General features: G+C 31.3%; 2 protein-coding genes and 1 long non-coding RNA gene across 4 annotated transcripts in view; 1 reads left to right on the forward strand and 2 right to left on the reverse strand.

Moving 5' to 3' along the window:
• Positions 1-24663, forward strand: part of LOC143042572 (sodium/bile acid cotransporter 7-like) — a 29103-nt gene that overhangs the window by 584 nt on the left and 3856 nt on the right. Inside the window, exons 2-10 of one of the 2 annotated variants that reach the window (XM_076214973.1) lie at positions 1120-1202; positions 2276-2412; positions 4562-4637; positions 6290-6328; positions 6682-6717; positions 7395-7543; positions 8812-8912; positions 13403-13528; positions 15237-15387. In XM_076214973.1, coding sequence (XP_076071088.1) covers positions 1120-1202; positions 2276-2412; positions 4562-4637; positions 6290-6328; positions 6682-6717; positions 7395-7543; positions 8812-8912; positions 13403-13528; positions 15237-15387 — 898 coding nt within the window. Of the gene's footprint in view, positions 1-1119; positions 1203-2275; positions 2413-4561; positions 4638-6289; positions 6329-6681; positions 6718-7394; positions 7544-8811; positions 8913-13402; positions 13529-15236; positions 15388-24663 lie in introns of those variants that run through there. The other variant, XR_012968049.1, reaches the window with a different exon arrangement.
• On the reverse strand, positions 20052-21750 carry LOC143042568 (uncharacterized). Its single transcript, XR_012968048.1, has 2 exons — positions 21007-21750; positions 20052-20931 (listed from the first exon to the last, which is right to left on the reverse strand). It is a non-coding gene; the product is annotated as an uncharacterized LOC143042568 (long non-coding RNA).
• On the reverse strand, positions 22925-24659 carry LOC143042927 (uncharacterized). The gene is made up of 4 exons (XM_076215434.1): positions 24618-24659; positions 24230-24369; positions 23463-23662; positions 22925-22980 (listed from the first exon to the last, which is right to left on the reverse strand). The coding sequence occupies exons 1-4, from the start codon at positions 24657-24659 to the stop codon at positions 22925-22927; spliced, it is 438 nt and encodes a 145-aa protein (XP_076071549.1).

A 24663-nucleotide genomic window follows, 5' to 3' on the forward strand; every position in this document is an offset into this window, starting at 1 on the left:
AAATGCATTTATATATACTGGGTGTCATATACATGTACCATAGATCTGAGTAACATCTGATGAAAAATCAAACCATCGCAAGAAAAAAGTGGCCACGAACAAATTTTATCATCTTCTAACAAAAGCAATATTATAGGTCTTTCAAAAAAAAAGTAGAAATACCTCATAAAGGAGGGTCTGGATGGGAGGGTCTGTTATTCTGTAAACATTTAATTTTCACCCCTTTTTTCTCTAATCATTTAAAAATTAACCCCTTTTATCTCAAATCTTCAAAAAATTAACCCCTTTTTTCTCTAATCTTCATTTTTTTTGCCCGTTATTCTCTAATCTTTATTTTTTTAGGGCATTATTCTTTAATCATTTAACCCCATCCAAACCCTCATAAAGGTTAAAAACTATTGCATAAATATATATATATATATATATATATATATAATGTTATTAAAAGACGTGAACAAATGAAAAGTTACATAAAATTGAGAATGGAAATGGGGAATGTGTCAAAGAGACAACAACCCGACCAAATAAAAAACAACAACAGCAGAGGGTCACCATTAAGCATGTATACACCATTATACTTATAAGTTATACATTTGTATATCATATTATAAACTTTTCCTTAATTATCAACACTCTGATTTAGAAGATTTACATCTAACCGAAATTCAATAAAAGATTTCATTTTTCTGAAACAAAAAATGCTTTTGATTTTTATACATCTAGTAGATGACAGACCTTGAAATATTTCCAACTGCACAGTGACTTAGGGATGTCTCTGAGTAATTTTTTTCAGATGAAACACAAGATTGAAGTTTTGGTTGAAGGTAATTTACCATCAACCATAATATGATAAAGTTGTTTTCACATGATTAAGCAAACTATTAAATGCCAAGTTAGGGTTTGTGGTTCACTGAACATAAAACATTTATGTCAAAGAATTTTCTATATGGACCCTCACCTTAAAATTTAGTAGATTTGTCATTCTGTATTGTATTGTATTAACAAATGTACAATCACTACTTATATAGATATAGCTATAGATGTTGACCAGTTACAGTAGACTGTTTTGCCATCTGAAAGATATAAATGTATTATATATATGTCACTTTTTACTTGTAGGGTTACTTAAGCCAGAAATAACAGTAAAATATGTGGCTGTTTTCATAATATTTTTTAATAGTGGGATTTCTATCAAAACAGAGGTAAAGTATAAGAAAACAAGAATGTGTCCATAGTACACGGATGCCCCACTCACACTATAATTTTCCATGTTCAGTGGACCGTGAAATTGGGGTCAAAACTTTAATTTGGAATTAAAATTAGAAAGATCATATCATAGGGAACATGTGTACTAAGTTTCAAGTAGTTGTGACTTTAACTTCATCAAAAACTACCTTGACCAAAAACTTTAACCTGAACTTCACACTTTCATTTTCTATGTTCAGTTGACCATGAAATTGGGGTCAAAACTATAATTTGGCATTAAAATTAGAAAGATCATATCATGGGGAACATGTGTACTAAGTTTCAAGTGAATTGGACTTCAACTTCATCAAAAACTACCTTGACCAAAAACTTTAACCTGAAGTCGGACGAACGAACGGACAAACGAACGGAGGCACAGACCAGAAAACATAATGCCCCTCTACTATCGTAGGTGGGGCATAAAAACTGTGAATTCATTATTTGTAGGGTACCCTTTTACATAGATTTCATTGGGATAGGTATTGTATGCATTTGTTCCTCAAAGTATAAGCTTGAAAGCAAACTGGAGCAAAACAACAAAATTAAATATCCACAAAGATATATCTTTCCTCAATCAATGAAAATTGGAACCATGAAAGATAATGACTGAACATGCTGAATCCACAGAAAGCTTTTAAAGAAAAAAAAACAAACCAAGAATCTTCAACAGAATTTGTGATGATCTTCATAATTCAGATATGAAAAACATTAGAGGTGACAAAAATAACCAAAAGACATTTAGATGGCAACATACATACTGCCACAATCAACTCAACAGGTTTTGTTACAATTGTTTGTGCTCTAAATCATCCTGTTGTACATATATTAACAAAACATAGATCTAAATTCAACACCACTTCTTCAAATGACAAGAAAATCATAAAAGAATATCCTTGGTATACATAACTTTACATGTGAAATTGTGAATTCCCAGAAATGTACTATTTGATAATTATACTGCAGGCTGGTTGTTTATGTAATACATGTAGTACCATCACATTTATTTGATATATTATGTATTTTATTCCAGGATCTTACTAAAGCTGTATTACAGATAAGAATTCACCTGTTTATCCAATGTTTTACATTTATTGTCTTCCCCTGCATCATGGTAGTGTTAGTGAACATGTTGTCTTTGTCATCATTTGATGGGCTCCTCTTACAAGGGTAAGTTGTGTAAAATTTAGATGTATTGTAAGGAAAAACATATTATCAGGAGTCTGTAATTCAGAGGTTTTCATGGAATCCACCTACTACTTATAATTATATCCTGCATTGTGCAAGTTCTTAATGTAGAATGGCTTAATGAAAAACAGTATATGGGCGTTTTTCAATAAAAGCGTAACTTTCAGACCAAAAAAAAATCGAAAATCAACTTGTCTAAAATTTAATTTCAAGAGTTATTTTGAATACCTCTATTATAGACCTGTTTGTAAACAAAAAGTGCAATCTTAAATATTCTTTAAAATGATATTATTTTCATAATTTGTGTACGAAACTTCTTCTAAACACACATATTTTTTGCAATTTTAAATGTTTCCTATAGACATTCCAGTTTGTTTACTTTAAATACTAGAAAAAACTTATTTTTTTCTGAATTGGAAAACCATTTTTATCGATAAAGATAAGACAGTACTTCACATATGAAGGTACAACTCATGTTACATAGTGGACATTTTGATTACTTTCGTAGTGGACAAAACCATTTCGTAGTGGACAAGAAGTTTCGTAGTTGACATCAACCCTATTATGTGTTAATAAAAACATAATAAAAATTACATGACACTAACCCTTGTTATTTGTTTTGCACGAATATAATTGAAATTGTCCTGATGAAGCCTGCCTTGCAGGCGAAACATGTAGACCATAGTAAATAAAATTGCAGACCATTCGAAGTGTTGTTGTCAATTTTGGGTATTATTTTAATGTTGCATTTATTTGCATAATTTGACAACCCTGCATACCTAGGTATCCACTTCAGGGACTCTAACGAAATGATTCACACAGGCGTTGGTTCACCACATGGAGTAAAATTGAAAAAAGATTAAAAAAAGACTGCATGGTAGTGGTAGTGTCAACTAGGAAATGTTTTTCTCCCATATTTGTTTCGTAGGGGACCGTTTCATAGGGGACATATTCGATTGTTTTATTTTTTCCCCCACAATCCCTATATTGCAATAGTAACAAGACTGATTGTATTTCATCAATGCATTTATTAAGCTGTACACTGATATTTTTTTCATAATTTTAAAACCAGATACTCATGATACTGAAGGAGATTTGACCCGTTTCGTAGTGGACATTAACAAAAATACGGTATCACTCTGGTCCATTTGATGTGCTCAATTTTTCTTACCAACAATTTAATTGCCGTTATAAAAGCATCAATTCTTTTGTAAGACCCTTATGTTTATATCTCTTGCAAACAAAAATTACATTGATTTTATAAAACTGTTTATTGGCAAATTTTAATGACTTCGTTTCGTAGTGGACATTTTGTGAGGGACACACCTTCTGAAATTAAAAATCCTATATTGAAAGCTGTTTATTAAAATATGTTGGCTCTGAACATACTTTTGAATTATTAAAGAACTTATGTAAAGTAAAAATAACATTGATTTCTTCATTTTTTTACAATATATTAGAGAATGAATGTTGAACAGGCGGTCTAGGGACATGCCATTTTGGTTGTTTTGGACCATTCAGGAGTCAATATCTTATCAATCCCTCTAAAAATAAACTGTTTCTTTGCTTAAAAATGTTAAATCTAATTCAATGTACTGACTGCACAAAAAATTACTTGCAAAGATCAAACACATTTTTTTTAAAGTGGCTGGGACAAGAAAATACGTTTTTATTGAAAAACCCCATATGCATATTTAATGGAGCATAAATACATTTCGAATGGAACAATTAGTATAATTATCTTTGACCAAATAAAAAGATAAATAAACCTTTTCAACATGTGCAACCCATATATACATTTTGTACCTGATGAATTGTTTATGTGAAGTTGATCCAATTTGAAGGGAGATAACTCAGCCCAATGATAAATGCTCCATGTGTTACTACCAATATTGCCTAGGATGTCAGATATTTTTGACAGATTTGATGAACATAGCACTAAATTTCCCATGTTCTAAGTTACAATGGATAAAAAAAAATGGTTTTCAATTCCGAGTCATTTTAAAAAAACAATTGAAGCCTTGGTCTAAATGTAAATTTATAAACCATAGCTTTAGTCTAATTTAGTCTAATTTAAGTTAATACACATCCTTTTAACATCCTTTTAACACATACATATGTATGCTTTCAGCTTGAAAGTTTTAGGATGTATGCCACCTCCAGTTTCATCAGCTGTTATCCTTACGAAAGCCATAGGTGGCAATGAGGTAAGAAAAGGATCAGTTATTTTATTTTATATACTATGAAACATCTTGAAACATCTAAACAGATTTCCTTCAGGAAAGATAACTTTTAACATGACTCTTTGACATCAGAAATGTATAGACTTTATCATTATTTCGGGAACAGTTACACTTGAATTATTGACGTCAGACAACAATCACTTTTCTTTTCTGGCGTAAGACATTGTCTTTACTAACTTCACAACTTAATGTAAATGGCTGTGATGTCAAGGAATGGAGGATAATTAGATTTATGCTCTATTTAAACATGCTAATATACCAAGAATATTCATTGCTACAAGCTGATAAAACGTCTCCATAAAAACATACAGGTTTTTTGTGTGTTTTTTTTGTTGTTGAAAAAAGTGTCGAAAAATAATGCAAGTCAAATTTCTATAGGACTTTCATTTAAAAAAACATTAGAATTGATTTACTTATATTTCAATTAAATATAATATAATAGACCACTTTCGAGTTCATCTGTCACCGGAAAAAAATCGTCAATTATGCACGCCTTAATGACGTCATTTACCAGATAGAGGGGATCACCTGTATCCCTGCACTTTTAACGTTCATCAAGCGTTTTAGTGATCGTCATTGTGCATGATAAACTAGAAATAATGTTTGTTTTGTAAGTACTTAATTACTATTCCCTAATGACAGCAGTGCTGATTGTCAATTATGAGAATTTAATTTGCCCAACAATTTGTGCAATATAGCATTATAGTTTTCCAACCACTGGCTCAACATTGAAATGAGTGACTATGCTCCTAAAAAAACAAATGATGTTCACTAAAACCAAAGTTTTTGACGGAAATGCATCAAACTCGAAAGTTGTCTATTAGATCTCCTTGTCAGATTAAATTTGTTTTTTCTTCTTAAATGTGTACTCCTGTTTCGTCAATCTATTAAAACTTGCCGCAATAATACAGCAAAGAGTGCTTAGAGTGGCGTTTCACAACAACAATCAATTCATCAATATTCTTCCGATTAATAAATGCTGCACATGAAATCATCTTCAGCTGAGCAAACAATTACAAACAATAAAACTTTAAGTTTAGGAAATACTATAACCAAGTGCTTATACATGTATGTACACTGATAATGAACGTTGACTTTAAAAATAAGAAGATGTGGTATGATTACCAATGAGATAACCCTCTACAAGAGATCAGATGTCACAGAAATTAACAACTATAGTTCTCTGTATGGCCTTCAACAATGAGCAAAGCCCATATGCATAGTCAGCTATAAACGGCCCAGAAATGACAAATGTAAAACAATTCAAACGAAAAAACTAACGACCTAATTTATGTAAAAAATGATGAACAAAAACAAATATGTTTCACAGCAACAGACAACAACCACATGCTGAATTACAGGCTTTTTGACTTTGGACAGGCACATACATGTACAGAATGTGGCAGGGTTTTAAGGCTATATGCAAATGCTGTGTCTTTTGTCATAACACGTGTCATAACTAACCTGTGATTAACATGTCAAATTGTCAATATAATGGTTTTTGGTCACAGAGAATCTTTAAAATTCAGTGAATTCAAGGAACAAAGGTAATTGTGTATAATTTTGTAATGATTTCACTGCAGTTTAAATTAATTATTGATTTTCTCCCTTTTTAGCCAGCAGCGATATTTAACTCTGCACTTGGGAGCTTTTTGGTAAGTTTAATTTCTTCGAGACCCCCACATTTAAGAATTTAAAGTCCCCTCAAAACACAATTATCGGAAGCAAATATGTTTTAAAAAAATATAATAATTTGGTTTGATTGTCAATGGGACAACTGTTGATCTTAGGGATAAAAAGAAAGAGGTCAAAAATTTGAGTTAAAATCTACAAAAAAAAACAACCCACAGCAGCCTTGTTTAAATCAATTCCATGAAACAAGAAACGAATAAACAAAATATTACCGGATTAAAGCCTCCATTCCTTGGGACTGTTGTTGTCTTCTGTACACATATCTAATATTTTAGGACATTTATCTGTCTGACTAACAATCTGTCTTACATTTCAGGGTATATTTGCTACACCAGCCTTGATTTTAAATGTTGTAAGTATTTACATACACAGTTATAGGTAAGTTATAAAGGATATCATGAAACATATGCAAACAATAGAATTATGAAAATACATGAAAGTAATAATAATGTGACTACTATATTAGAATTTGAGGTAATATGCAATTATTTAAAATAATAAGAATCAAGTTTTCTTTAAACCAAATCCTTGATATATCTAAAACTCTATATGCAGGTAGATTTATTCAAGGAGTCATGTTCCTCATGAAAGTTTAAAAGAACAAGACATTTAAATTTATGTAAGATATCAAGATAACTAGATTGGGTAGGATAACAATGAGAAAATCTTTTACTTAATCAGAGCCCAATGATGCTTTAATTAAGTGTTTTTTGTAAGACAATAGTGAGTTACTAGCTGAAATAATAGCAGAAAAGAGTCATAAAAGGTCAATTGTAAAATGTTGTTGAAATTGGCTGTTATTTACCTTTATCATGTTTATTAAATAATAAATATTGAATTTTCTACATAGACTCAGCAGTGCTATATGACTACAAGGAACAATTCTTGTCAGTTCTTCGTTTAACTTGTATAAAAAATCCTATAAATCGTAACAAATAATAACATTCATAAATTCACACATTATTTTAGATTGGTAACCTTGTGAATAGGACTGTTTACAATATAACTACACAACTTTCTCTCTTTTAGATTGGCAATCTTGTTGATGTACCTGTGTACAATATAGCCACACAACTTTCTCTAACAGTCCTTTTTCCTCTAGTACTCGGCCAGATCTTAAGAAAACATGCCAAGCTTTGGTTAGACAGAAAACATATACCATTCAGTTGTATTGGCAGGTAAACTAACATTTCATGAATAAGCAGAGCTTTCAAAGAATTTAAAATAGCAGTTTCAAGATACAAAAAAATAGCTCTTTTGTCTTTTTATTTCAAATCTGTTAAAAATGTCATGAAAAAGCCAGACATTGCAATCCTAGACACGCTGTAGGCTTCATCAACATTTTGGTTCAGTCTGAGGCTTAAATTTTTGTTGTGCCTTGATGGAGTCAAAATACCTGGGTATGTTGTTTCTGGTGCTGGAGTCAACAGTTTGTTAAAGTTTGTGCTTAAGTCAGTTTGGAACTACAATTTATGTTAAATCAATAATATTTCGTATATTGTTGTATTAATATTGGCACATCTCATTTCCATGAAATTAATTTGGTCTTCCCTCCTCACTCATAGTTTATTTTTTTTTGTTTTCATGTGAAAATTAGTTATTAGGTCAGTTTAAGGTGAACAACTTGTGGTAAGACAATGATATTTGGTGTGCAGTTGTTTTAACATTGGCACATCTCAATTTCAATGCAGAATATTTGGCTTAGCCCCCTCTGTCATGGTCTATTGAAGTTAAACAATTTCATTGTTTAAATGTAAGAGTTTGTGATTAGCTGAGTTTAAAATGAAACCACTTATGGTTAGTCTATGATATCTGATTTGCAGTTGTAAAGGCATTAGCACATTTCATTTTCATAGAGATTAATTGGCCTTAATTATGCTGTATAAATAACATATTATATGGTCAATACAATTTGACTGTCCAAAAAAAAAAACAGTTTGCCATATAAAAGAATGCTTACAGTTACTGAAAGCTTGATGAAGCTTCATAATCTCCTGGTATTTATAGCAAGACTGATTATAAAAATGAGAAGCTGTAGAATAAGTGCCAATGAGACCAAATGACATAGAAAGTATCAACCATAGGTCATCCTACAGCCTTCAACAATGAGCAAAACCCATTCAGCATAGTCAGTTATAAAAGTCCCCGAAATGAAAAATATATAATAATTAAAAAATTAACCTCCTTTTACTGTGAATTTGATGCTGAACCATATGTTTTTTTTTAATTTCTTTGGTATCAATTTTATATTTGCTATTTTGACATTCCCTTAAATTTTGATGTTTCAACTTTTGCTCCTATGAAGTAGCTAACAATTTGTATTTCCTCAAGCATTTAAATTCATGGTTTTCTCTTCCTATGAAATCCATAATAAATGGTAACTCATGAATATAACTGACATTACTGAATCCACAGTGTTTAACTATATTCCATTATATATTTTCAGCTGTATTTTGTTGCTGATTATTTACACTACGTTCTGTGATACGTTTTCAAATGCAAATATTGGAATAGATTTTATCAGTTTGATGTCTGTTATATTTTTAAGTAAGTTAATTTTCTGTATTTTAGTTGAAATAAAATAGAAAATTCTTAATTTAGGCCACGGTTTTTAAGCAGTTAAGCTGCTTTATGCGAGCACCCTAGATTTATGTTCTACCCAATAAATGCTGAAATATGTGCCACTTTTATTATCTGGCTGGCTATCATGTTATTTATAACTAATTGGACACTTTTGTCATACTTTTTATTCTGGAATATAAAAAATATTATCATAAAAACGTTAAATGGTCGTCGATTTTCCCAAAAGTTTTGAAATTGCACATAGGAAGTAGTGCTCGATAGAAATCCTTCTATTATATAAGTTTATTATCCCCTGTGCTGTTGGCTAAGATGCCAAAGAACAATTGTATGAAAAATTTGGTCGCCGAAAATCTATAAAGATGAGTCGTTTACATTTCCCAAATGGCAAAAGTCGTAGGAATATTGTTTGTCATCGATACGTATTACATACGTCAGTTGTCTATTAATAAGTTGGCGGCAATTTCAAATTACATAGAAGACGAAATTTACGTACCTTTAAAATTGAGAGGATTCTGATGATCAGGGCTTTCGGTGGCTTCAAGTGCCGGCTACTTCACTGACAAAAATATAAATTCAAAAAGATAAAAAATATCTTTTTCAAATGTTTACAGGCAGCCGAGAGATGTATTGTCGCAAAGTCGCGGTCACGATAAACAAGGGTGAAAAGTCAGTGTTTACTGTGGGCTAAATATAGTTCACATGAATTCAGGTCACTGATTGGTTGTCTATTTAAAGTCAAAATGCATCCTTTCTTTTCAAAGATAACAAGAGAGAAGTTCCGGTGGTCATTAAACGATAACAATAGAGACGTTCCTATGGGCATTAACGCGTTGGCTTTTTTTTTTGGCTTTTAAAACGTGAAGACAATCAGATAGGATGACAATCTTATGTTATGGAATAATATCAGTCAAATTAAAGAAAGTGTAGTAGATCATATTGTTCAGAATCTGGAAAACAGTATATCTTTTGAAGTTCTTTTTCAAAGCCCACGTGGTGTTCAGAGAATCAAGGTCAAAAACGAAAGTAGAATATTGTCGACTCGACCTCAAATAAATAACATTTCCAAATGATTTATGTATCAGACTTATTGAACAGTTTACAAAAAAAAAAGAAAATCAGAGGATATATCAATTTTCTGTCAATGCTTGAGAAATAATTGTATGATTTAAATACGTGTAACAGTCTTTAGAGAGAAGAGGGGGGTCATTTGTTTACAAATGCACGTAGTTATGCAAAATAAATCGATCAAGATTTATAACAAACCAGATTATTATATAAATAAAACTCCTTTAAAAGTAAATGAATTTTAAGCATAAGGTAATAAAAATAAAAAAACTTTAACAAAAAAAAAGGAAATTTCTTTGAGATTTTTATTTCTTTCTTAAATTTCATACATTAAAAATGGTCAGTTGAAATATAAAATTAGGTGCCAGGAGATTGCGAGAATGCAGGATTTCATGCTCTATTTATGCCAGAGCTTCTGGGGGCCTTGAGGGGCCCCAGACCCCCTGCCATAAGGCACCAACCTTACAGCTTGGTGGGTGTCTCGCTTCGCTGAACGCATGTTACAGCCGAAAATAATTTTAATTGAGCCTTCTACTACAATTTCATGGGAAAGCCCTGCATTAGTGGGTCCTCACTATGGACAGATGCAAACAGAATGTGGCGGCTTAAACATCTTAACTGGCACAAAACTCTCCCCTAACATAGGACAGTGTATGTGTATAATCTCAAACATTGAATCTTTATAAATATAAATTGGAAATTACTTTTAAAAGTGGTAGGATTGCATAAAATAAACATTACTGTACAAGCATTATTTGATACTTTAGAAATAGCTGAGAACAATGCCTGAGATAAATAATTGACTAATTCTTTACACTATTCATCTGAACTTTGCCAAGTTTGACTTTGGGTTTTTGATTAACTGCCTATAGCACCCTTTGGTGCTTTGATTTAATTTTTTGGTTTATGGATTTTCTCGGTAGGTCGGTTGGTCAGGGAAAAAAAAAAAAAATCTTTCAAGACAGAAAAATGTTCAAAATAAAATATATATTTAACCTTTCTAATAATATGTTTGTTATGCTATTTTCTTATCATTTCTTAAATTTTAGTTCGATGAAATATTATTGGTCAGCTGTCATAAACATCGCATGACATTGTCTAAATATTTCCCGTAAAGAAAGGGGGGTGCACGGACAAAGATGAAATTAAATCGTCATTTCACAAACAAGAAAAACAGATTCAATTCCAGAAAACTTGGTGAATAATGATCTTCAAGCATGAAAAGTGACAAAGAAAAGTCATACGAAAATAAGTTTCAAAACATGTGTCAAAAACTTATAGACTCGTCCACTGGAAAAAAGAGAATGTCTGGTTTATCTGTTGTTATGCATTTTGTGTTTTATCCAAATGGTCTATATTTTTTTATTATCTATATAAAACAAGAAAATTTCAAATGATTTGTTAATATTCAATACTTTTACTTGATGTCTTGAACTTCCACCTGTCCACATTTGGACAAGTCTATTTCTATGAGATGATGCATCTTACGGACTGATGACAAATAAGGGAAACGAACTTATTGTGTAATTGGTTTTAAACACAGTTTTCGTTCCGCAAAATTATTTGCGCAAACGACATTTCAAGGTCAGTTATAATTGATTTGTCTTTTTTTAGAAACCGGAAGTTTTATTTTTTCACGACAGAAAGTGTTATCAATTCTGTTAGTGATTAATGCATTTCATTTCATAAAAAAAGAATATTTTAATTATTTTTCAGGGATAATGTATTTGTTAGGGTCGACGGGAATAAAAAAGCATGAAAAGTCAATTTTATTTTTATTCTGTAAATCGGCAAAATTTCGGTTCCCGTAAACCAACAAATTAAAAAATCCTAGCCTTATTAAGTATATTATGAATACTATTAGCATAACACTTCAGATGAAATGATTTTAGAAGTATGTAGGGTAAACACCTTGGGGAAATGAAACATTTTTGGACAAATTTTAAAAGAAAGGAGTAGGTCCAGTAAGACCCCTTTTTGGCTCCAAAATGTGGCAGTTTTACAAAATTGTTTAAATGTTAACTTTTAATTATTTATTGTAAAGTAGAATGCTTCTGCTACATCAATATGGGCTGTTTTTGACAATACAATGCATATATATCGGGTACTAGCATCATTAAGTCATGCTAGTTTACTTAAATCTTCAAAATTTTAGCATTTTAGTTAAATTTCGGTCTTAAATGAAAGTGGCTGCATCCGTGTTCATTGATAATATTGAAATGTAAGTTGTATTTGATGATAATACATAACATTTATGAAGGTTGAGGATGAACACGGATGCGGCCACTTTCATTTTTGACAAAAAACATCTGAAAAGTGACATTTTTTGGCATATTTGATAGATTTTTGATATTTATGCTTGCATCGGAGAGTGTTTTATGACTAAATCAGTTAAAATCTTTCACTTCAACAAATTAAATCAACAGAAAAAGACACTCAAGTGCTAAAAAGGTGTTTAAAATCTTTTGTCAGACTAACCTGAAATTTGAGACCAAAAACCGGACCTTCTCCTTTTGGTTAAAGAAACCACCTTTGATTTAACATGGCTACTACTGTAACTATAAATAGAAAACACTAAACTGAACAAGTTCTGGAAAATCCTGTGAAGGGCCAATCCCTACCTTCAATTTGAGGCAAGAATATTTAAGTTATCCCCCTTTAAAAAAATTAGTAAAGGGGATAATTTGATTGGCAGAAATTACCATTAAGTAGATTTATAGTTTATTTATTTTAATAAATATATAAGTAAATAATGATTTAAGGAAATAATTGATGCAAGCTATACTTTATTGTAGTTTTAACATGGGTAGGCATTATAGTCGTGATTATTTTTGCGATAGGCAAAAATAATCAAAAATATAATGCCTTCCCATGTTAAAACTACAATAAAGTATAACTTGCATCAATTATTTCGATTCTTATTAGGACAATTAAGGTAATTTCTATGTCTGATGTGTATAAGTGAAGAGCCTTTCTGTAGGCTCTTCCATAAACCTACCTTATTTAGTTTGTAAATAATCAGACGACTGGCAATGTGTTTTTTTCAGAGGGAGGGGTTTGGAACAGCCAGCACGAACTTTGTCGTATCTAGGTCAAATATGTCATTTGCCAATTGTAACACATTATTAAAATGCATGCCAATTTGATAAAATCAATTTTTCTGCAGTAGTCAATATACGCATGTGCAAACAATTTTTTATTTTTTATTTTAAGCATGGGTTTATTTACAAAGCAAAGATGCACGTCATATCAGAATGACTGATACAATGGTCTTAAATGCTTCATGAGTACATGTATATAATGCAAAATTACAATGAATAATAAATTATAGGATATTGAATTTTCAAACTTGCATTTGACTTTTGATTTGTTATCTTTTATACTTTCAGTTGTAATAATCCAGTGTATACTTTTGTTTAGTATATTTATGACAATAACTCAGGTGTTTAAATTGTTTATACCACCTGATGCAGTGGCTGTTCTCTTCTGCTGTACTCACAAGTCCCTAACATTAGGTAAGTAGTGTAAATAAAAGAATGTATTACTGTGGATTCATTTATTTTCGTGGGTATCTATTTTCGGGGATTGAGGAAAACTTGGATATTTGATTTGGTTGTTTTGCCAATCTCTGCATGCCAAACCTTTAGAAACTTTATAATTTATTTAACATTTGAATAATGGTTCAAGTGTACCCCCAAATCCAACAAAAATTGATTTTCAATGAAAAATAATGAATCCAAAGTATGTTTCAGAAATATATATAACTTATATTTGCATTACTATTTGGCCCCCAAGGGTGACTGGAGAATAGAAATATGGTCACCTAGTCTTTTTCCAACCGGCAGTAACACGCTTGCCGAAGTGGGGCATCCGTTTGGCTGTGCGGATGTATTAAGTTCGCAGTCACGTTCGGTCAGAATGGAGACGTTAAATCAGATGCCTCGTGTAAAGAGGGTGCCACGCTCTTTGCACGTTAAGAACCCTTGCAACATCTCTCTGAGGGGTCCGTAGGTGGCCTGTTGCAAGGCAAAATTTCTGTCCCCATCCAATATACCCTCATTTCCCAGTGGCAGTCCAAATTTCCCCGACCATCATCCCAAATGGCCTCTATTATGGCAAGACCTACCTATTGTATTTATTGTGAATTTGTTCTCGTCCTGAATATGCATGAAATATTTGCCACTGGACGTTAAGCAACCAACAATCCATCAATCAATCATTACTGTTTGTTGGGCTACAATTTTCTTGAACTTTGAGTAATAATGAACCACACATTTAATGTTGAACAAAGTATGAACTGAAGCCCGCCACCAAGTGCAGGATTTTCTCAAGTGTTGAAGACCTAATTGGTAGCTTTCAGCTGTTTTCTGGTCTTTTGTTGGGTTGTTGTCTCTATGACATGTTCCCTGTTTCCATTCTCAATTGCATACTTTAAGCAAAACCACCAAATTAATGAAAACACAATTTTTCATCAATCCAAGAAAATTGCTACTCAAAATACTAGAAGTTGCAGACATACACTGTATAATCAATTTATGTGACAGAATAAAAGAAGAATGAACCATCTTATCACCTTTATAAGTTGATACTAGGATTGGGTATTTCAAAGTTTTTTGAGGTGAAAACCACTGAAAATTAATTATTTGAAAATTTATGAGACTATCAATTGAAATGCTTAATTGCTATTTTATAAATGTCTGAAAAAATACATGCACACAAATGGTTTAAGAAAGCAACACTATTGTTAAAATATGATTATCTCGTAAAAAAATAAGGCTTATAATTATCAAAATAATGACATATGAAATATCCAGATTTAAAGTTTTACCAATCAGATATTTAGAAAGATATATCATGACAAATCACTCACTATCAACAAAATTTACGGTGAAAAGTTAACTAATTACCATGTGTGTATTGTTACCTTACCTAAGATTACCTTAGCCGTATTTGTCACAACTTTTTGAAATTTTCGTTCCTCAATGCTCTTCAACTTTGTACTTGTTTGGCTTTATAAATATTTTGATATGAGCGTCACTGATGAGTCTTCTGTAGACAAAACGCACATCTGGCGTACTATATCATAATTCTGGTACCTATGATAACTACTTAAATGTACCTCTGAAAAAAACATTTCTCTTTTCCATGTACAATTTTAAGTATTTAAGAAAATAATTCTATGAGTACAGTCTTATTTGTGTTCACTTCTCTTTTTTTCACTAGGAATTCCAATTGTGAAGATTTTATTCAGCAATCATCCAGGTCTGTCTGTGATATCAGTTCCACTGTTAATCTATCATCCAACACAGATATTACTCGGTGGACTACTAGTCCCAACCATTAAAGGATGGTTGATATACAGTCAAAAATACAGGTCAGTCGTATGAAAACAAAAAACATTTTTTTAATAAAAACTCTTTGCCTAAATAGGAATTTCTCTAAACTCCCTATATCCTAAGGCCTGAATACGAAAAACCCAATTAGATACAATTAGTTTACCTTGTTAGGTAGTATACTGGTATAAATACTGGTTTCCTGCAGTGTGGAGCATGTTTGAAGATAAAATATTGTTGATAATTATTCAAATATTATCTTTAAATCAACAGGGATCCATAACTGCTATTCATTGAGCTTCATTGCTGTGAAGCAATTTTACCTCCCAAAAAAGGGAGATAACCAACTTTAAATTATGATTGAAAATTTAAAAGTTAAAATAATTTTTAAAATTGTGTGACGCTACTCAATACACATACCAAGTTTATTGGGTGATTTTCGGTAGAATATTTGTAACATTCTTCATTATTTAACAAAATAATATCATCAAGATAAGTGTTATCATCTGGCATTGACCTCATTTTCATAATTCATTTGAAGGGCTTGGTGGCCGAGTGGTCTAAGTAGCTACTACTGTAATCAGTAGCCAGTCAACACTGAGGTTGTGAGTTCAAACCCTGCTTGTGCTTCACTTGACTTCAATCTTAATTGACTAGGATTGTCAGTTTTCTTATCAAAGGTCGGTGCTTTTCTCTGGGCACTGCGGCTTCCCCCACCAATAAAAGCTGGCCACCACGAAATAGCCTAAATGCAGTGCTTAAAAGTGGTGTTAAAACACCAAAAATCAAATCATAATTCATTGGTCAATGTTAAGTTAATGGTTAAGTTAGTTTCTAAGTTTCTATAAGCAATAGCTCAACTATATTTAATTCAGAGATTGATTTTAAGGTGCATATATCTTTCTGGCATTTTTCATCTGACCTTGACCTCATTTTCATGGTTCATTGGTCAATGTGTAGTTTTCCTGATTAAGTTGGTTCTTATAAACCATAAGCAATTAACATAGTAGGTCAACTATATTTGGTGTATTGTATGGATATAAGGTGTACATGTCAGCGTTCTCCCCAGGCTGATTTAGCGTCACGCTAATTATTTTAAAGATGCTATTTTTCTTGTTTCAATATAGCAAGTCCATGTCCTACATTTTGTTCTTTCATCTAACTACCGCTTATGATCATAAAAATTATATCACCTTTAATTGTAATCCCTTCAAGTCGGACAATAGAGGCAATTAAGAGTGATTAAATAGGTGTTAATTGCCCTTTGGGTGATAACTGTTTGGATTCGAATACCCCAAGCTGACACTTGTGACATGACTAAATACACCTTAGCGCTAATCCCGGCTGACCAGCCGCTTGAACTTTTGATGCATACAACAGTCACTTTTCCATTGTGGCGTCAGATATTTTGTTTTATGACATCAAAACAAAATTTTACGGGAACCTGTGTGATATCCAGTAATGGCGGACAAATAGCGATAAGGTGTATTATCCCATGTGGTCTGCAATCGCCAATTTCGACATGGAAAAAATTCAATCACAAAATCATATCACCATTCGAAATCTACGTTTTGTTTTACGGAATTTCAAAGATTGAATCAATTTTTCTCTTTAAAAAAAGGTCTGGTTGTTTATTTTTGCAACTTTCCAAAAAATACTTTCTATCTCTTCCAGTTCTACTTGTCTATCGAGAGCAAATTTTTTTATTTTGAGCTAAATAAATTTTATTTCTCTTTAGAAAGTGATCAAAATTGGCTTTGGTTTATGTTTAATCTATTTAATGCATTTAAAGCATCATATTCATTCCCAATCTCTTGTAAAACATTGTTTATTTTTGGACTCATTTTCTTAAATTTTTCTTCACCTGCCTTGCACATTTTTTTTGTGTAAACTACTGATCAGGACCAGACCAGATATGACAAAAATCAGCATTTTCACCCATTGTACTACAGATGCACAAATGGCACAGTATACAGAAAAAAATATACTATTAGAGACTACGCATTAACAGACTATTTTATTATGCCCCACCTACGATAGTAGAGGGGCATTATGTTTTCTGGTCTGTGCGTCCGTTCGTCCGTCCGTCCGTTCGTCTGTCTGTTTGTTCGTCCGTCTGTCCCGCTTCAGGTTAAAGTTTTTGGTCAAGGTAGTTTTTGATGAAGTTGAAGTCCAATCGACTTCAAACTTGGTACACTTGTTCCCTATGATATGATCTTTCTAATTTTAATGCCAAATTAGAGATTTTACCCCAATTTCACGGTCCACTGAACATAGAAAATGATAGTGCGAGTGGGGCATTCGTGTACTGAGGACACATTCTTGTTTGTTAGATAACTTTGTTAAAAATATATATCATTTTAATGTAAAGATTAGAATTAAACAACTGGGACTAATTCATTGAGTACCATGAAACAATAAATTTCATAAATATGATAAAGAAAGAAGTTTTTAAATTGAAATTTTATTGCCATTTATGATACTTTCTCTTCACATTTAATATAAAAAAACAGTTCTTTTTTTGTACTAGATATGTATATATCAGGGATGGGGTAATTGAAAATGTAATGGTAATAAAGTGTAATGCATTACAATTTTCCATGTAATTGAATGTAATGTGTAATTGAGCATTTTTTCAGTTACATGTAATGGTAATTTAATTAATTACAATGAAAAAAGCATGTAATGCTCAATTACTTTTGAATTACATTTGAATTACATGTGCTTTTATGGTGTTAATGATACAGATTTATTTTCAATAATATAAATTGTAAAAATTATATTTATTTTTCAAATCTTGATATCACATACTATTTAAATATATGAAGTCTGTAATTTATTCTGAAGTTTTTATTTAACCTACAGATTTTTTTTTCTGAATATATAGCCTTATTATCTAAAAAAAAATGTGAGAATCTTATAATAGTGTTGTTCAGTTTTTAAGAAAGATCTTTAACTAAATAGATTGATAAGTAACTAAACACCTTGTTAATTTAAACAAAAACAAAACAAAATGTGTGAAAAATCTTTCTTAGACAGTTCATTTAGAATTTTAAATTACTGTACACAATCATTTTGTCAAATTAATTGACACAAAAAGGATTATGAAAATAAAAATAAACCGCTGTAAAAACAAACAGCAATTAATCAGATTAAAATGCTCAGGGACAATGCCACTATTACATGTATTTTATCTAATTAGCAAAATATTGCTAATATTTAGACATTATTTACATTGTTTGTACTAAAAATATTTTCAATATTGTAACATGTATTGTGTAATTTAATTAATTACATTCCAATGTAATTGACTCCAAGTCTGGTATATATACAGGTTGCACTATAATAAACCATTCATTCATGGGTATAGGTAGGGTAACTGAAACCACGTATATTTTTATTTGGCACAAGAGGAAAAAATAATTCTGTAACTATAAATGAATAAAGAAACCATAAAAATAAAACAACTGTTTTCATGGTTATAGTTTAATTGTAATCTCAGTAATGAATTGAACAATATAAACATATATAACATAAAGGAAAAAGAGCATAGCTGCGATGCGACAAATGACATTGAACAAAATACAGTTAATTATTTTACACCAAATGTGATGCTATTCAAATTTCTGGGGAGAACACTGCATGTATTTCTGGTTTGTTTTATCTGAACTTGACCACATTTTTTTGGATTTTGTTAAGTTTATGTTATACTTAAGGTAAAACTTTATATTTAGGACTATCAACATAAAATCAATGGTCAGTAAGGAAGGTGATACATGTCTGGGTGTGCACTCTTGTTATATTTCAAAACCTAAAAAGTTTTGTCTTTTATTTTGAAAACTGTTATGAATAGTCAAAATCTAATTTAAAAATGTTCAGAATATTGAGTTTGGCAATTTTCTTATAAGTCAAAACTTTTAGACAACTTTTTGTAGGAGTTATTGCCCTTCAATTACAAAGTTAATCCTTTTTCGTTTTTGCCTATTATCTTGAAAAATATGAAGGATAGAGACAAACTTATAAAAGAAAATTTTGCCAAAATTATCAGCAAGACAAGTTATACCAATAAGACTACAAGGTTGAATTTGTCAATAGACTTCTTATTAAAGTTATTGCCCTTTGATGAAGATTTTGATAATTTTTTTTTGCCTAATATCTTTAAAATTATAATAGATAGATATAAACTTAATTAGCAAAAATAATTCGCAAGACAAAATCTATATCTACAATTAGAGCCTCTATTTGACATAAGCAATTGAGATGTTACAAATTTGCTATGAGCTCTTTGTGCATATGTACACAAGCATGGAACAATAAGGTACTATATGTCAGCATATATAGATTTGTTAGCTTATTTTCCCCCTTCCTGGTAGAGGGGCCAACCTTTCCAATAGACAATCCAAAAAAAAATGTTAAAGTTGACAAGTACAAATTTATTGCAACTATTTACAAAAATCAATGGTCCAGATTCAAGAATAATTGAGGTATTAAGGATGTCTGCTGCTCAAAATCAAAATAACAAGAATCATTCAAACTATGCATTAATTGATAGGGCTGATATGTTAGTTAAAAAAAAATAATAGAAAAAAAAATTTTCGTGTCCAGTTTTTTTGCGGCCGTAACATCTTTACGTCCACAATAACATGCATTGGAAAATCAGCAGTTTTTTTCAGGAAGGGTGGCCTTGTTTGAAATACAAAAAACATTTAATGTTACTACATAAATCAATTTTTATTCCAATGACAAGCAACAATATATGTTCAAGTTTAACAATGTTGGAATTTTTTTTACAATACTGATAGTGATCTATTCTATTTTTGGCAATAAATAATGTAAATAAAAAGTACGGGAAAACATTACTGAAAACATATTTTTGATTTTTTTACTAATAAGAAATAACAAGAAAATCTTATTCCTTTACAAAATTGATGCTCCATAGAGTCTTTTTCAAAAGAAAAAAAAAAAATTATGTTCGTGTGCAAATTTTGAGTTAAATCCAAAATAATTTAATTTCACAAAAAAGTATGGGAAAATGTATGATTTTTTTGTATCTTGTACCGATAAACGAGTTATTTTTACTAAACCTCTACTAAAATTTTTAAACTTACAATTAAAAAATCCATATTGATTCATATATAAATGGTCTTGTACTGTTTACAGGTTTTTTTTCACTTTTGATGGCATCTTTTCCAACTATATACATATCTGATCAATTTGATAAAAAAATTTCAAAAAGCTAAAAAATGTGACTATGAGAAACATGATATCCCTATCATATTTTCATATCAATGTCTAAGCAGCTAAGGTAGGCCAGATTAACTTAATTCTTTATCACCTAGGGTGTTATAACTAAGTTCTTATGATTTTTACCAGCAAAAAAAAGGGGGGGGGGGCAATCATCAAAATGAAATTTTCAATCAACAAGCCCACAAAACATCTCCTTGACCTAGATGGAAAAAAACCAAAGTGGAAAATTTTCTTCTGTCTATTTTTATAATGATTTTACATGATTCACACTTTGCCTACCCCAAAGAGATGAAATCCCCTGTCCCCTGGTCAAGGATGATAAGTCACTAAATATTGACCTTATATCAGACTGACCTTTGCATGAATACATAGACCAAATACAATTGCCCGAAACAACCTAATCAAATATTAACCTGGTCATTGAACCATAAAAATGAGGTCAGGGTTGGATGACAGGTGTCAGACTGACTTACCAGTACATCTTACCATGGGACGAATCCATAATCAAAATATCATTAACTTACAAGTATAGTTACAAAGAAACAAGACCTTATCCCAAAATCTAAATGTGGTCAGTGGACCATGAAAATGAGGTCAGGGTTGGGTGACAGCTAGGTGTTAGACTGACTTGAGAACCTTCTCTTTATCCCACAGACAAAATATTATTGACCTACTAAGTATAGTTACTAAGTAACAGCAGGGACAAAACTTGAAAGTAGCCTAGTTGCTCATGGCCCCTAGATTTTGAGCATGAAAAACTGACCTGATCACAAAACTTTGATAAAAGTTTACACTGCAGCCATTAGAAAAGCAATCCATGTGTCTTGCTATCTGTGACTTTCTTTACAGGTGAGACAAAAATTATCAAGTAACATTGGTTGATATGAGGGATACAATTACAAATGATAAAATTTTCAGAAATGAATATATTAGGGACGGACCATTTAACTTGCAGGGGGGGGGGGGGGGGGGGGGGGGTGCATGGTGTTTTCGTTAATAAATATTTTGATTTTGAATTTTGAGAAAATAAATAATTTGGCCAGCAAGGGGACAAAAAAATATTCTGACAGAGGATATTTACCATAAAAAATAATGTTACATTTGCAAAACAAAATTATTTGTTGTGCTACTTCTCAAAAATAACTAAATTTGCATGCGTAGCGTGCAAAAAAATTCTGACCAGAAAAAAAAACCATGCCCCCCATGCAAGTTAAATGGTCCGTCCCTAACACATAAAGCAGCTGAGGTAACAGGATTGACTTTATTGTATTTTGAAGTAAATATATATGCAGTGTACTATTTAAAAGAACAGAAAAATAAATCATCACATTATCCTCAATGTCAAATTACAAATGTTCTACATCCTGATCCACTTATCAAGTCATAACAATATTGGCATACATCAAAACTCAATTTGAACAATGGAATGATTCGATCAGAGGTATATCCCAATAAAAAGATCTCACATTTTGAAATCTGATACATGTACATGCATTTGTATGCAGATAAAAATTATTAAAGCATTTTGGCCAGTCAGGACAAAATCATAATAATAAATGCACACAATGATTTCTGAATTTACAGTAAACAATTCTGACATTACAATTCGTTCAAAAAGTCTGAAACACTGTCAATAATTTTTGCTGATTTGGTTACTCTGGCTTTGGACCCACAGGGTTCACTAAAAATATCTTTAATACCTGTTCTACCATTTCTGGAATAAGCAAGTCGTAAATGACTTAAATTAAGTCCACTTCTGGCAATACAATTTGCCGTTCTTTTAGTTACAACTTATCATCCAACATCTGTTTTAGTGAAGGCACATTTTCATTCATTTGTTTTAATGACACATAATTATAAAATACACTAAGCTCTGATTGAAAAACTTTCTGAACATCTGTAAAATTGTCAATTTTTTCATTGACCAATCTAAAAAGTGCATTAACATCATCTTCAGCATTGTGGGCATCATAAGAAAGGTTAATTAATGTGTCACACAACTTACATTGTGAATATGAGCCAAGATTGGGAAAAGAAAGTTTAAACAATTTTAAAGTATCAACAAAGCCAACAATTTTGCTTTGAAAATCATCAAGCAAAGAACAATTATCTAAGGCATTGTACAAAACAGGACAATCATAATTATATATGTTATGACCAAAGATTACATTATTGGTTGATTTTTCTAAAAATGAAATAAAACCAGTCAGTCCTTCCTTCACTCCAACATCTGGGACTATTTTGTCAAGTAAATACAAAGAACCATTTTGGAATGTCAATCCTGTAACCTCAGCTGCTTTAGGTGTTATTTCACGGGCTGGTAGAATGTACTTAGAAAATGTTTCCAGACCTCTCCTTGCTGATATCTGTTATATGTGAAGTTCTACCTGAAGAAAGAAATAAAGAAAATAATGAAATATATTTTACAGAATGGAAATAATAAATTATTCCTACATGCTGTTTTCTTTGTATGAATTGTTGGTGACCTGCATGCTGATTTTGAGTGGTGTGATGTAATGGGAAAGATTTAGTACTAATCTTCATGTCATTCAAAACATTACCTAGCCATATTCAAATGTACTTGTTCGAAGCCAGGAGCCTTTAGTTTTTCAATGACTATTTTTTGTTGTCTGTCGGAATGTGGAAATCATCAATGCTGCAAAATGCATAGTATCTCAGTGACACAAATTTTAACAAGAATCATTCATGCATAAAAAGGCCAAAGTGTCCTACCATGCTGTACTACTAAAGGTGGAGTATTCTTGCCATAAAATATTGTGAAGTTCTCGATGCAAAATGGACCTAAATGCAACATTAAATATTGTCTTTTCTTTAGTGAGGGTTTTGTTTCTATAAGCTCCTTTTTTACCTAGTCCTGTAGCTTCAATGTCAAAGTAAATATGTGTCATTGTTGATATGTCAGGTTTACTGTCATTCTCTACTGGTTTGTTTTTAGGTGCAGGAATCTCCAAAATTTTCTCATCACTATCTTCAGTCGCAGTGTCAATCATGGTATTGGACTGGTAACATACCCCCTCTCGTACCTCAAAAGTGGAACTAGACTGATTGCTAAAAATAAAAAAAAGGATAAAATTTAAGCACAATAGAAGGGCTTTATGGTCAATCCACTTTTAAAAAATGACCTTAACATTTTGGTAACTGACCTTAAAATTAGTATTCCTAACTGATCTAAAGTCTGAAATGATGGATAAATTAAAATATAAATGTTATAATGCTCCGTGTTGAAGGCCGTACTTTGACCTATAATTGTTAACTTTTATACATTGTGACTTGGATGGAGTTTATTGTTGTCTCATTGGCACTCATATCACATCTTCTTATTAATTTCATAGTAATACAATAATTTTTAGGGTATCCATTGCACTATCGCGCAAAGCTTTTCATAATCTAAACATATTATTTTATCCAGGGATCACATTATCTAGAATGAAGAAAACAGTTTGTAAGTTAAAATTAAACCACATTCATTGATTTTTGATAGCTGGAAATACATTTTTTATATATCTCCTCATGTTACCATCAAGTTTGCAATTGAAAAATTAAAATTATATTCAAAATCACAAACAGGGTAATATATGTCCACAAAGAATGTGGTGCAAACTATATAACACTTACCGACTGGCTTTCAATGCAATTCTACGAAGTTTTGCCTCAGTTGTAATGGCTGCGGCTTTTCGCTTTCTGGCCTGTATGTCTCTTAGGGTTGCAAGTTTTCTTGTGTAAAGTCCTGGTGACAATCCACTTGACACATTAACCTGAAATCATAAGACATGTATGGTGTTCATGGCTATTTACATATATATATAACATGTGAAAACTATAAGACAACATGAAAACATAAACAATAGCTTATTTTTGAAACTATAATTAAATATACTTAAATTCTTTTTGAGGCCATGATGGTCTTTGATTAAAAAAACAATCCAAAACAAAGACCTCTTTGATTTTAATGGCTTACTTTGTAACAAGTTTCAATGCCTTAAACTCAGGATATCATATTCACTTTTATTAAATTAAAAATCTTTGAAATCCAAGGTAGTTCCATTTCT

Source organism: Mytilus galloprovincialis, chromosome 8 (assembly GCF_965363235.1).
Source record: "Mytilus galloprovincialis chromosome 8, xbMytGall1.hap1.1, whole genome shotgun sequence".
Taxonomy (NCBI): domain Eukaryota; kingdom Metazoa; phylum Mollusca; class Bivalvia; order Mytilida; family Mytilidae; genus Mytilus; species Mytilus galloprovincialis.

Excerpts from the sequence above, each read along its gene's own strand:
- LOC143042927 (XM_076215434.1), bottom strand. The coding sequence starts at position 24,659 with ATGGAACTACCTTGGATTTCAAAGATTTTTAATTTAATAAAA. Across the intron at positions 24,370-24,617 it reads AGATTTTTAATTTAATAAAA|GTTAATGTGTCAAGTGGATT; the intron begins GTGAATATGATA and ends TTATGATTTCAG. Across the intron at positions 22,981-23,462 it reads CATTGAAGCTACAGGACTAG|GTAGAACTTCACATATAACA; the intron begins GTAAAAAAGGAG and ends TTCTTTCTTCAG.